Source organism: Camelus bactrianus, chromosome 21 (genome assembly GCF_048773025.1).
Source record: "Camelus bactrianus isolate YW-2024 breed Bactrian camel chromosome 21, ASM4877302v1, whole genome shotgun sequence".
NCBI lineage: Eukaryota > Metazoa > Chordata > Mammalia > Artiodactyla > Camelidae > Camelus > Camelus bactrianus.
Genome location: NC_133559.1, coordinates 11,895,492 through 11,908,108, shown reverse-complemented (window position 1 = coordinate 11,908,108; position 12,617 = coordinate 11,895,492). Strand labels below are relative to the sequence as shown.

The window sequence follows — 12,617 nt, the reverse complement described above, 5'->3', positions numbered from 1 at the left end:
GGGGAAAGACGAAGCCCCAGGGCTAAGAGGTAAAGAAGCTCCTTCTGGGAATAGGTGGGCCCCACTTTCTGAGGTCAAAGACTTAGCCCTTCAGCCATTCCTTCCCAGCCTTGGGAGACTCTGGGATGGAAAAGAGGATGGGGAGCTAATCCCATGCAGATTTTTCTGCTCTGAAGAGGAAGAGGCTAGGAGCTTTAATCCACAGGGAAATGAAGGAAATGGGAGTGAGGGGAGGAAAATCAGCCAGACATACCCCTTAATCCTTCTCCCTTAGTCCAGAGCCACAAGAGCATGGGAAGATGATTCTGGGGCTGATGGCAGAGTAGGGAGCCTCAAACCACTGCCTCAGCAGCTGCCCCTGTGGCAGCTCCAGTTCTGAGGAGGGCATGGTCCTGTCCCCACTCTGGCTCCTGGGCCCTAGAGATCACCCAGCAAGGTGGGCTCTGGGGAAGGGCCTAGGGCTTCCGGCCCTAGGGCACCTGACTCAGAGGTTCCAGCTGCTGTGGGGGCTGGCTCTGGGACAACCTCAGCCCACAGTGATGCTGAAGCCACAATGGAATCTGTTGCGCCAGTGATTAAGGAAGGCTCCAAGGGCTAGGGTGACAGGCAGGGGGGGCATCTTCTTCTCCAGCACAGCACCCACACACCAGTTACTATCCACCAAGCCTGTTGGGGAAGAGGATATAGACTAGGTTATTTAACAGGGCTTGGAGAAAGGGGTCGGCAGAAGTAAGGCGGAGCTTCCTTCCCACTGTCTCCCCAGTCCCTCAGCACCTCTGAATGTCATCTGAATAAGCCTCACCTCTAAACACCATGTTGGCCTGGGGCAGAGTCAGGTGGTAACCAAAGGAGAAGGTTGTGTCTTGTAGCCTTGTGTTTGCCTCAAACTCCACTCCAACCTGAACCTGAGAACCAAGGGGAAGGATGGGAGAGGGATCTGTCTCAATGAAGACTAGAGGAGTCTTTACAGGGCATCAGCAGAATGAAGGCATGTGTGAAATGTATGTGTAGTGTGGGGAGGAAGAACAGTTGGTCAGTAGGGCCTGTGGAGGGAGATCCAGAGCAACTTGCAGGTGTGGGGGACAGGATCAGGAGACTCACCTGTTCATTTGCCCTGTGGTAATAACTTGCATGGGCCCCACCTGATCCCACATTCAATGTAGCTACCCAGTGTACAGCTGTGAAAAACAAAGTACAAGAGAAAAGAAATGTTACTGTATTAGGACACAGGCCAGGAACCCCAGCCAAGCTCAGGATTTCCCTCCCCATCACTATTCTGCCTCACCCCATACCCGAGTACTTCCCAGCCAGTGTCAAGATGGCCCCCTCTTCGCCTGGCCGCCGGTGATAAACTAGCTCTCCTCCTAGCACCAGTCGATGAGTGAGGCTCTGCAGGAAGTGAGCAACCATGATCACTGTGGGGGATTGGGGAGACACAGAGTCAGTCATAGAGACAGGCCTGCTCCCTCACCTCAGCAGTCCCCACCCCAGCCTGCCCAAGAAGTTTCTTTTCTAATCCCTGAACTGTACAGACAGTGAAGAGGCAGAGCCAACATGAGCAAGTGGGCAGCCAAGATGAATAGAACCCTGTGCCAATTCCTCACCCGATTCCCCGATCAGGTCAGGATTTCCCAGGGTCAGAGTGGCTGTGTAGTCATCTCCCCGATACTCGCCATCAAACTGCCATGTCAGGAATTTGGCCTGCTGTGTCTGGGTAGGAACAGCAAGAAGTAAAATCTCTCTCCCTATTTAGGATCACTATAGCCTCTGCTCCTCCTCCTAGAGCCCCCAGGGCAGGACACTCATGGAGGAGAAAGAGGAAATGCTTCAGTGTCTGAAGGCAGGAACCATGGGTCACCTGGAAGACAGCCTTGGCTCGGAGCCGCTCTGCCAGGAGGAGCAGGACCTGGGCATTGAGGCTACCACTGCTGTCCATATCCCCTACCACAGTGGGGAACACCTGTTGAAGAGTGTAGACAGTAAGACTGAGCTGGGTGGCAGGATTCAGCCTAAATCCAACTTCAGGATTTCTTTCACAGTACCCAGCGCCCCCTGGTGGAGCCACAAAGACGAACTCTCAGCTCCTCACAGAAATGTTTCCCCACCCTCTCCCATTCAGAAGAAACCATTCTTCCCCATAACACACACATTTCCTCCTCCTCTACACCTGGGTCCCAGCTGGGCTTTTAGGGAGATAACCCAAGTGTGGGGAGCCCTCACCTCAGTGGGGCTAAGTTGCCAATCCCCTGCATAGGCTGCATGGAGGTGGTAGCCGGGCAAGCCCAGAGCACTCATGTGCACAGTGTGAGCCACCTAGAGAAAGAGAAATCAATAGAGGAGAAGCATTCCTGCTCCATTTCAATCCCCGTCCCACTCTTCATCTTCTCCCCACCCAGACATTCCAACATATACAGATTAAAAGCAACAAGTCCCACAGGCAAAGGAAGTAAAGAGAGCCCCCACATCCTCCCTCTTTGTTCCCTATAGCCTGGCTAAGGCTGGAGTACAAAGGAAAGGAAAAGGAGATCCAGGGACAGGCAGAGAGGAATAGTAAGGAGGGGCCAGAGAAGTGGGAGCACCTGGAAATGGCTGCTCAGAACCTTGTTGACAACGAGCTTCACTCCCTCCATCTGTGCTGGGAATACATCTGAAGGGGGTGGAGGGGAGGGGAAGGGAAGGAATAAGCACAGACAAGGAATCCCTACCCCAAGAAGTAGTCTCCCCTTTCAATCCCACAGAAAGTGCTTTGGAGAAATTGACCTCCTTTCAAGTCCTGCAACGGGAAATGCTCCACTCCATTGGGGAACTTGAACCTCACTGGGGCTGGATGCCCCAGCTGTGATCTCCCCTTTTCTGCTCCGATCACTGGACACCCAGCACTCAAGACCCTCCCCTTCTCTGCCCCTTCAACTTGAGACACACAAATGACAAGTTCTCACCTTTGCATAGCCGGTGCAGCTCATCGAAGCTCCCAGGGTTGGGAAGAGGTTCCTCTCGACGGGGGCTCCGGCGGGGCAAAGCACCCATTGGTGCTAGGCCCAGTGTGTTCCCCATTTCATTCCAGAGGACATGGGAGGAGCCTGGGTTGGCCTGGGAAAGGACTCTATAGCTTCCTCTACCCACCACGGGCCCCACCCCCCATTATCCGACTCCCCAGTCCCAGAAACTTCCACATGGTCCAACGCTAGACCAGGAACAGGAGGTGTGGGGAGAGAGGGCACCGGTAGGGAGTTTGAACCCCAGGCACACTCCCATCCCATCTTTAATCCCTCACCCCTACCTGTCACCCCTGTCTCCTCCCCCACTCTCTAATCCTAGTCCCCGCCACAGACCTCACCCAACTTCCTAGTCTTTCTACTCCTCATTCCTAGGCCCCAAGGCGAGGCTTGCAATGGAGCAATAGCCCTTACCTTCTCAGACCATCATGCTGCCCCTTTCCCCCCGGCACACCCCGGTCATCTTGATGGGGGCAGCCATCTTGAGTGATGGCAGAACTGCGGCTTCACCCTGCATTCCCAGCGCGGCCATGAGCGCCATCTTGGAACCGGGCGTAAAAAAAGATTTCAAAGACCCAACCCTCCCTTGATTGTGCGCCGCCCAATCGATTAAAGAAAAAGAAAAAAGCTGCCTCGATCTCCCAGGGGCCAATGGGAGAGAAGGAAGCAAAGGAATGGCAGACCTCGCATCCAGAGAGGTCTAACCCCGGTACTGCAGAGACAGACGGGATTTGATAGGTCCTTAGACTGACTCTGGTAGGTGGCCTTAGATAGCCCTGCCTCTCCAAGGTCGGGAAAAACCTTTAAGCGTACAAGACACTAGAGGGAGCATCTTGGAGCTTGAGCCACTGAAGTCCATTCCACCACATAGCCTGGATACGTGTTTTTGAAGGGTGGCCCAGGAAACGACTGTAAAAGCTTCTTTCGAACAGAACACTGCTTCATACCACTCCTGGGCGCACCCCACCCCCACCCCACAGGAACCCCTGGGGACTCCTCATCACAGTTCTTCACAGTATACGGTACACCTCCAAATGAGTCCTAGTCTCAGGTACAGCTCTCTCGAGGAAAATGGAGCCACACTTCCCTCCTGGAGGTCTACACCTCTCAAAGTTCGGCCCCTTGTCCCCTCGATGGAATGGGAATAAGTGTGAGAGTTTGGGGTAGAGGAGCAGGGGCTGCAGCCTTAGTTCTAGCAGAACAAGTCCCTGAAACAGCTGACCCCTATAGTTAATCCTTCCTTCCCTGATCCCCCAGGCAGAGCTGGCAAATAATATCTAGGAATACGGACTCCTGACTTCAAATGCACTCCACTACAAAGCCACGAACAAATTAATGGCATGCCCTTCAAGTACTAAGTGCTCCACAGAGAAATAATTGAAGATGGAGTATGATTTCTTGGACTCTGGTCACCTTCCTCACTAGCACTCACATGTCCACTCCCATCTCTTAGGAATGTTCTACATACACTTTGAGGGCAAAACGATGAAGGATACGAATTCTTCTGATATCTGGCTGATTTCACCCAAATGCCTTGGGCCTAGAAGTGTACTTCTGCCCTCCCTCACAGTCAGGGTTGGGATAAGGACTGGGGCCTTGGTCAAAGGGATGCTATGGTCCCTGCTGACACACATTGGCTGACCACCACCTAGAATTGGTAAGGTGATCCAAATGACCAAAGACCTCCCAACTTTATCCTTGGTGGAAGCCTCTCAACTCACCTTTTTTCCTGCCAGAGCACTCTAATTGGGAGGGGGAGGACAGAGGCTGCTTTCTGAATTTGTTTTATTGGGGGTGGGCTGTGCTCATTTATCAGCACTCAGGAAGGTCATTCTTGGCTCTAGTGGTTTCTCCCTGGTCTCATTACACATTAACTTAAAAAGGGGCAGAATCAATCACACTTGCCCTCTGACCCAAGCCAGCATTCCCCTCACCCCTGCCCCTGATTTCATCTCCTTTCTTCTTTCTTCTGTTCCCCAATACCTCTCTGCCAAGTTGCAGCAAAAGGGGATTAGGGTTGGGAGCTGAAATCTACCCGTAACGGAACAAAGATGCTAAGGGCTGAGGGCTTGATATGTCAGAAAAAGAAAGAAAGAAAGAAAGAAAGAAAGAAAGAAAGAAAGAAAGAAAGAAAGAAAGAAAGAAAGAAAGAAAGAAAGAAAGAAAGAAAGAAAGAAAGAAAGAAAGAAAGAAAGAAAGAAAGAAAGAAAGAAAGAAAGAAAGAAAGAAACCCTAGAAATCCTGTTTCCTGCAGCATTCAAATCCAAGGACTACTAGCCTCAGCCTCAAAAGGAATGAATCTTGAATAGGCCTAAAGTATGCCCCCTTGGCATGCACTAAGGCCTGCACCCCCTGCCTCCCGTCCAGTCCCCATGAGTCCCCCCACGTGCTTGTCCTCTCCTTCCCCATTTCTCCAGCTTGTTTACTCCAACATGGCCCCTGCCCCACTGGGCCCTTCCAAAGTCCTTGTCACCTGACATGGGGGTGGGGAAGCAGACAGATATATGGTCCCTGCCTCCCAGTCAGGCCAGGCACAGACGGCAAGGACAGTGACGTCGACTAGGTACAGTAAGGGAGCAAGAGGTGTGGGCAGCATCCAAAGGGGACCAGGTTTTAATTGTGGAAGGGGAGGGAACAAGGTTGGTGTGGATATGTAGGTAGGGGTCCCTGGGGAGGGGCTGAAGCCCATTCAGCTTCAGTGTCCTCCCCTACCCCCAACTGTTTGCAGGCCACTTTCCCCACTGTTAACACCATGAAGCTGCTTGCAGTGACTGTGCTGCTCCTCACCATCTGTAGCCTTGAAGGTGTGTGTGATACGGGGACGGGTCCCAAGGAGGAGAAGGTGCTTGGGTCCTAGCTGTTTATCAGACTGTGCTCCTATGCCCAGGTCTGGCAACCAGGGAGCTTAAAAGGAAAATCATCCCCTCTCTAAAGCCCAGAAAGCCCATCCAAAGACCTGGAGCTGGATACCTGTTTGGGGAGAGGGCTGAGAGCTGGGGCTGGATACTGGCAGAGAAGTGGGACCCATTGTTGGGGACCCAGCTAAGAAACATGTGTGTGTGTGTGTGTGTGTGTGTGTGTTTCTGTGTGTGTGCAGGGGCTTTGGTTCGGAGACAGGCAGAGGAGCCAAGTCTGCAGAGCCTGGTCTCTCAGTACTTCCAGACCGTGACCGACTATGGCAAGGACCTGGTAGAGAAGGCCAAGGGCTCAGAGCTTCAAACCCAGGCCAAGTAAGTCTCAGCAAAAGGGGTTCAGGGACCAGGGGGCTGTGGAGAGAAAGAAGGGAAGCCAGGAGGTCCCACAAAGTCTGAGCTCATGAGTCGGGTTTAGGGAGGATGGGATTTAAATTGGAGAGAAAATTCCTTGATCACCCCATAGATCCCATGGACTTCTTGGGCAGCAGGAACTGGGCTTTGAATTTCTATCTCTCGGGTCTATTACTATGCTCGGTGGAGGGCTTACCTCTCCTCCTAGGAGCTTTGCCATGCCAAGACAGACCAAGCACTAGAGTTTGGGGACTTGGGTCTCACCTCCCACCACCACCAAGGTCCCTGCCAATTCTTCACGGTGACTTCTAATCCCTTACATATCCAGGGCTTACTTTGAGAAGACACAGAAGCAGCTGACACCCCTGGTCAAGAAGGCTGGAACTGATCTGATTAACTTCCTGAGCAATTTCATGGACCTCAAAACACAGCCTCCTGCCCAGTGAGATGTCTAGACCATTATCTTCCATCCCCAGCGGGCCTCTTGAATACCGACGGGCCAGACCTAGAGCTCCTTTCCCCACCCAGTCCTTGTTTTCTACAATAAATACTGAAGGAGTCAAGTTGTGAGCCTGGTATGTTTTGGGGACTGAGAGAAATAGGGATAGTGAGGGAGGAATCGTGGGGAGAACAAAGAGAAATCTGCTTCTAACAGGAGATGGGTTTTGGTGTGAAGGGGTGGGGAAAGGGTTGAAAAAAATAAATGATGGAAGTGACAACGTGGGGGTGCCCGTAAGTCTTCTCCAAATCCAAGGAATCTTCCTACAGTCCTGGAAACACCCCTGTTGGGGAGAATAAAGAGCCTTTGCCTTGGACATGGAACCATGAAAAGCATGAAGGATTCATGAACCGAATCCCTAGACTCCTGGAGGTCACAGGAAATGACAACACCCGTCAGAATTTCCTCTGTCATACTATGAAGAGGAGAAAGCTTCCCAAAAATGAGCCCAAAGGTGTCACCCAAGGCCCCCTCTTCCCTTCTGAGCCAGAAGAACGCTGTGCTTCCTCTTATCCTGCAGTAAGATCTGGGTTCACTCCTCTCCCCAAAAGGGCTCTAATCCTTCCATTTATTTTATTATTATTATTTTTTAATGGAGGCACTGGTACTGGGGATTGAACCCCGGACCTTGTGCATGCTAAGCATGTGCTCTGCCACTGAGTTTTACCCATCCCCCTAATAATCCTTCCATTTAAAACCTCTCACCTAGACCCCCCTGTCTGGGGAACACCCATTCCAAGCTTCTCCCCCACTATTATGTGGGTGCTATTCTGGCCTAAGTTCTGGTAGCCATCTTAGAGCCTGGAACCAGTAGATGCGACAGCCACTTAAAGGCCTGACAGGTCTTCAACTTGGTAGACATGTGGGCCTTGAGAAACTTTGGTAGCTGTGATACCTGGATTAAATCAAAATGGAATGGAAATCAGGCTGGACTGATGCAGGAAACTCACAATCCCAAAATGGGAAAATGAGCATTTTTCCAATAAAACTTTATTTCTACTTTATCTTTAAAATCGTTTCTTCCCTATCCTGACTCATTTCTCATATCTCATCTGAAATCACCTTTTCCCAGACACCAGAGATGGCTCCAATTTCTTCTTTATATTAATCAGCCTCTTCAGTCTGGCCTTCAAGACCCTCACCACTTACGATTACTTTCTTCCCCTTTCTTTCTTGGTGTCTTTTTTTTTTTCCCTCACATGGCAAAATGTGCAGGGACAGAGATATGTCTGTCACTTGCCAGATGACCTTGGACAGGTTAATTAACTTCAAAGAGCCTGAATTTACTCACAGGGTTAGTGAGTAGATCAAATGGTACAATAAGCTGGAAAACATATTGGAAAGTGTAAGTCACCATGCAGTGCAAAGTATTGCAAAGTATGGAGACTTGCTGGGGTAAGCCTGGGGACTCTAGACCCATTTGGTCAGGGCTGCTGGGTCACAAGTAGGACTGGCAGTCTCTGATGAGTTTCAGATACTTCCAGGGAACCCTGCCTAGAAACAGGACAGGCATTGACAAGGGGGTTTCCTTCACTGCTCACCCATGTGTTCGGAGAAGCTGACCTCCTATCTGGACCAGACTTGTTCTCCTTTGCCTTACCCACCTCCAACCCCTATCTGGCCCCTCAGGTCCCTCTTGTCCCAGAATCCACTGAAAACTCACTGTTCTCATAAAGCCTTCCATTAGGAGTGTCACACAAGCTTTCAACACACCATCCCATTTGTGTGTTTGGCTTTTCAGCTATGCTAATGCCTGTATGTGTGTATATTAAGAGCTGTGTTCACACTGCTCCCTGAAGCCCACTCTCATCTGGATTGGTGACTATTTGGGGTTGGACAGCCAGGCTTTCCCACAACCCAGCCTTGTTTCAGTTGTCAGACACAGGAGGCCAGGATGGGTACAGAAGTCATTTCTTGGGTTCAAATGTCTCTGAATGTGCCTAGACTCTCAATACATTACTTCCTGTTCCAGTTCCATGCTAGAGAATGAAGGGGTCCTTCCCCAAGTCACAGTCAACATTCATCCCTTAATCAAGCAAAACAGCCCTGAAGTCTACTAACCTGTGAACTCTGGAAGGTCAGGAACTGAGTTTGCCTTACTCAAAATGTCTTCAGTAACCAGTCTAGACTAGTAGAGGCTTAATAAGTATATGTTAAATGAATGAATGACTAGAGTCCAGTCTGTGGTGGCTTTATTGATGACAGTTCCTTTCCATTGTTTAGTGGGAGTTGAAATGGAGAAGAGGGGAAGGGTGGTGTAAGTGGGTGAGACTAGAATATAAACATTGATGAAGAGCATCTGAGGTCTTTGACAGAGAGGTGTCTATTAATGAGGGGTGGGGGTATAGGGTCATTACAGGGATAGGGTCAGCTGCCAACCATGAGGGCTGGGAGGAGAGTGGAAGAAGGATGTGTCCAAGGGCATCTGTTCTAAGGTTATTGTGGTGGTTTCTCATGCTTCAGGGTCTCATAAGTCTCCTGGTGCCGGGTGCTCAGGCCCTGGAGGTAGAGGTCAGAGGATAGTCAGGAGCTTGAGTCCATCACAGGGCCCATCCCACCCCTACAGGCCCTACCCCTTCCAAAGGTCACTCAAAAGCCCACTCTTTTTTGCTGACTTCCTGGGACTGGGGTAGGGGGTTGGGGAGGCAGGTTCACTCACCGTGTAAACACCATCTGATTTCTGCAGAGGCAAAAGGGACAAGGCATTAGAGCTCACACCTCTCACAGGGCCCCTCAGCATCTTCTCACCACCCAGGGAAGTCTCTGGCCAGGGGTGGCCCCTTTGGACCAGAGGGTACTGACATGGGTACTCTGGGGCATGAATGCACATTTGCCCACATGGCTACAAACACATATACATTCAACATACAACTCTCTCATGTACTCATTGTCACACTGCACTTGACTCTTCCTCATCACCTGCTGAACATTTCACTTGTGACTTGGCTAGGTAGCAGTGTAGTTAGGAGGAGGTGGGAGGAGGACCTCAGAAGCTTATACAGATCAGCACCTTAGTGTCATGCCCCTACCCCCAGAAGCCACAGACCTCAAGGCTAAAGCCCCAGAAGGGCTGAGAGTTTGAAAAATTGTTGAAACCCAGTGGAGGGAGGTTCCATACCTCATAGCTGGCTATAGCTGCTTTTCGCACCTGGAGCTGGGGTAGGGGAAAGATCATTAGTACAGGCGAAGTTACTGGCCCATCCCCCTTCCCTCCAAACTTTGTAGGGGAACCATTTTACTCCATCTCCTTGAAGCCCTGCTGCCACCACCCTCCCACTTCTCCTTCCAAGCCCTCACCCCACCCTGCCCCAACCTTACCTTGAGTCGGCAGTAGAGCAGGGTGAGGACAATACCATACAAAAACAGGATTGCATCCAGGATATAGCAAAGCTGGGGTTCTCCCAGGGCCGCTGAGGGGATAGAGGGTACCCGTGGGGTCAGGGGCAGCAGGGAAGATCTGGGACTCAGAGGAGAGAAGGAAAGGGCTCTGGGAGATAGGACAGGGCCTGGAGGGGCACCCTCCAAGGGAAGAAACTTCATCTTCCTCTCTGGATTCCTATTTCTCTCACCTTTCCCTCTTTTCCCTCACCCCAGGGTGAGGGTAGGACAGAAAGTGTGAAGGGTTCTGTCATGAAGGAACTGATGGGTACTGAGAGCTGAGGACTTCCTCCTCAGCCCCGAACCCTCTTTTTAGCCCTGTGGGTTCCTCAGGCACCATTGAGCACTCCATAGTCCTCAAGGGGCCCATTTGAGTTCACTGAACTAAGACTAAAACCTCAGCCTTCGAGGGGTAGTGGGGGGCGGGCAGTGACAAATTTCAGAGACGAAACCACAGGAGTGTCTCTGCTAAGTCCTGTGACCTGTGGCTGAGGGCTGGACAGGAAGGATGTGAGCTGGGGAAGGGAGGGAAGGCAATCACTCTATTATTGGTCATCTAGCCTCAGCCACATTGCTTTCCGTCCTCCTGCAAGACACTTAAATATGTAAAAACAAGATGTCACTTTCCTTGGCTTTATAGCTACCGATGGCTCTGCACACAGGCTGAATATGTCTTAGCCCAGGTTCAGGAGAATGACCACAAGATGTATGGATTCCGGCTGAGTACTCTGCCCTGTTACTCACTCACTCTGGGCCACTGAGAGAGGAAGTTTTTAGTTTGCAATTAAAAAAAATCAAATAAGGTCTGAGCTCCAGCTTCTAACAGCTCCAACTCTTATCAGAAGAGCTCATGGGTGTGTGACTGGTACCCGTATAGTATGTTTTACCCTGTGGCGCTGTTTCACACACAATATTGCATAAATCTCAAAACTTCCCTGTGAGGGAAAGAAACGTCATCGCCATTTTGTAGGTGATAAGACCAGGGCTCAGAAGAGCTAACTAACTAGATTTAGGGCCAGAGTTAAGTGACAGAGCTGGAACTCAAATCCAGGTTTTCTGCTTTCAAAGTTTGTGCCCTCTCTTTTCTGCCTCAGTGCCCCAGGTTGCTCATCTCAGGGCAGCAGACTGGCTGCTTACTTAATCCTTTTCTCCACCGTCACAGCTGGGCTGGTGGAATTCCATCTCAGTCCATCTCTTTTGATTTCCCCACTTTCCCTTAAGTTTCACTAACCCCTTCCTCTCCAAACCTCAGCTGTAACTATCCCTCTTCAAAACATATACAGACAACCCAAAGAGAGCAGCAAGTGAGATTTCAGAGGGTGAAGCCTCAGAGCTGCAGAGACCTTTCCATTTCTGCCTCAATTTCTCAGCGGATGCTCGGGTCTCTAGAATTGGGCGTTGTACGCTGCCCACCCTCGTATCAGCCGTTGACGTGATGGGGTACCTTAGTGATGACCCACAGAAGCAGCAATGAAGTGTTTGACTATCCTTGCCTCACTCCTGAAGACAAGGGCAGGCCCCTGCTTTCCTAAAAGGGACTTAATAAATATTATTTAACCAACTAGAGATCAGCTCCCAATGGGCATGACCAAAGGCACCCCACAGAAAATACTGACCATGGGAAATGGAGTTTTCCCCAGACCAGCTTTTCGTATCATACCACCACTCCCCTCCTCTGCCAAACTGAAGCCTTACACGTACATCAGGCCTGAGAAAGCAAGAAGGGGACAAGAAAGGCAGAAACTATGATTCCTGTAACCTGAGGACTGGATAGGACAGCCTCAGGGTCTCCGTGCCCATCTAGCCGGGGCCAGACTTCCTCCATCTGTCCCTGCCTCGGCCATCAGACACAGGCCCTTGACTCCCACCCTGTAGCCCAGCTCACTGTCCCTCATCAAACCCTCTCACCTGCTTGTTCAACCAAAAGGAGTAAGAGGAAGACCACTGCTGGAATCATCTTGGGAAGGGGCTGAGTGGCCGTGAGCTGGGAATCGGACGCTCTGACAGCACTGCGCAGCTGTGCTCTGCCAGCGAGCAGCTCCCTGACCACAGTTCCCCCCTTCCTGCCACGCCTTCCCCCAGCTCTGGCCCCTTCCCCTTCCTGCACTAGAGACCGGGCGGCTCCCGGAAGGACCAACTAAGGGAGCTAAGAGACCTGGGTTCTTATGCCTCCGTCCTTCAGTGACCAATCCCCTGCTACCAGGGAAAGAGGGGGCTCCCATGTTTGGGAAGCCCTGTTCATAGACAGATCCATGATAAACTGCCCCTTGAGATTCTAAGACCCCACAATAGCCCCCTTCTCTCCCATCTGGAACTTTGTACCCAATCTTGATTTGAGTTTACCAATTAATGTGGGCGGGAAGGGTTGGGAAGGCAGGGAAGGCAGGGGAAAACAGGAAACGAGGAATAGAGAAGTGGAAAGGCAAAGAGTCAGAAAAGGGGGCGGAGATAAACAGGAAAAATTTCTAAGGACTGAGT

General features: G+C 51.0%; 3 protein-coding genes across 6 annotated transcripts; 1 reads left to right on the top strand and 2 right to left on the bottom strand.

Moving 5' to 3' along the window:
* Positions 1-171: 171 nt before the first annotated feature.
* On the bottom strand, positions 172-3,703 carry TOMM40L (translocase of outer mitochondrial membrane 40 like). 4 transcript variants are annotated; one of them, XM_074349707.1, is made up of 10 exons: positions 3,411-3,695; positions 2,940-3,090; positions 2,580-2,647; positions 2,221-2,313; positions 1,859-1,960; positions 1,605-1,710; positions 1,293-1,415; positions 1,102-1,178; positions 803-905; positions 172-666 (listed from the first exon to the last, which is right to left on the bottom strand). In XM_074349707.1, exons 2-10 carry the CDS (start codon positions 3,052-3,054, stop codon positions 527-529), a joined length of 927 nt encoding a protein of 308 aa, XP_074205808.1. In that variant the 5' UTR covers positions 3,055-3,090; positions 3,411-3,695; the 3' UTR covers positions 172-526. The 4 variants fall into 4 exon arrangements, with proteins under 4 accessions (XP_074205808.1, XP_074205809.1, XP_074205811.1 ...); XM_074349708.1 differs by lacking the exon at positions 1,859-1,960 and having other exon boundaries at positions 3,411-3,703; XM_074349710.1 differs by lacking the exon at positions 2,580-2,647 and having other exon boundaries at positions 2,940-3,080; positions 3,411-3,697.
* A 1,780-nt stretch (positions 3,704-5,483) lies between these two features.
* APOA2 (apolipoprotein A2) lies at positions 5,484-6,825 on the top strand. Its single transcript, XM_010955698.3, has 4 exons — positions 5,484-5,559; positions 5,725-5,800; positions 6,094-6,226; positions 6,591-6,825. The coding sequence occupies exons 2-4, from the start codon at positions 5,749-5,751 to the stop codon at positions 6,706-6,708; spliced, it is 303 nt and encodes a 100-aa protein (XP_010954000.1). The 5' UTR covers positions 5,484-5,559; positions 5,725-5,748; the 3' UTR covers positions 6,709-6,825.
* A 2,111-nt stretch (positions 6,826-8,936) lies between these two features.
* On the bottom strand, positions 8,937-12,218 carry FCER1G (Fc epsilon receptor Ig). Its single transcript, XM_010955696.3, has 5 exons — positions 12,048-12,218; positions 10,080-10,171; positions 9,880-9,915; positions 9,421-9,441; positions 8,937-9,260 (listed from the first exon to the last, which is right to left on the bottom strand). The coding sequence occupies exons 1-5, from the start codon at positions 12,094-12,096 to the stop codon at positions 9,198-9,200; spliced, it is 261 nt and encodes an 86-aa protein (XP_010953998.1). The 5' UTR covers positions 12,097-12,218; the 3' UTR covers positions 8,937-9,197.
* Positions 12,219-12,617: the final 399 nt, after the last annotated feature.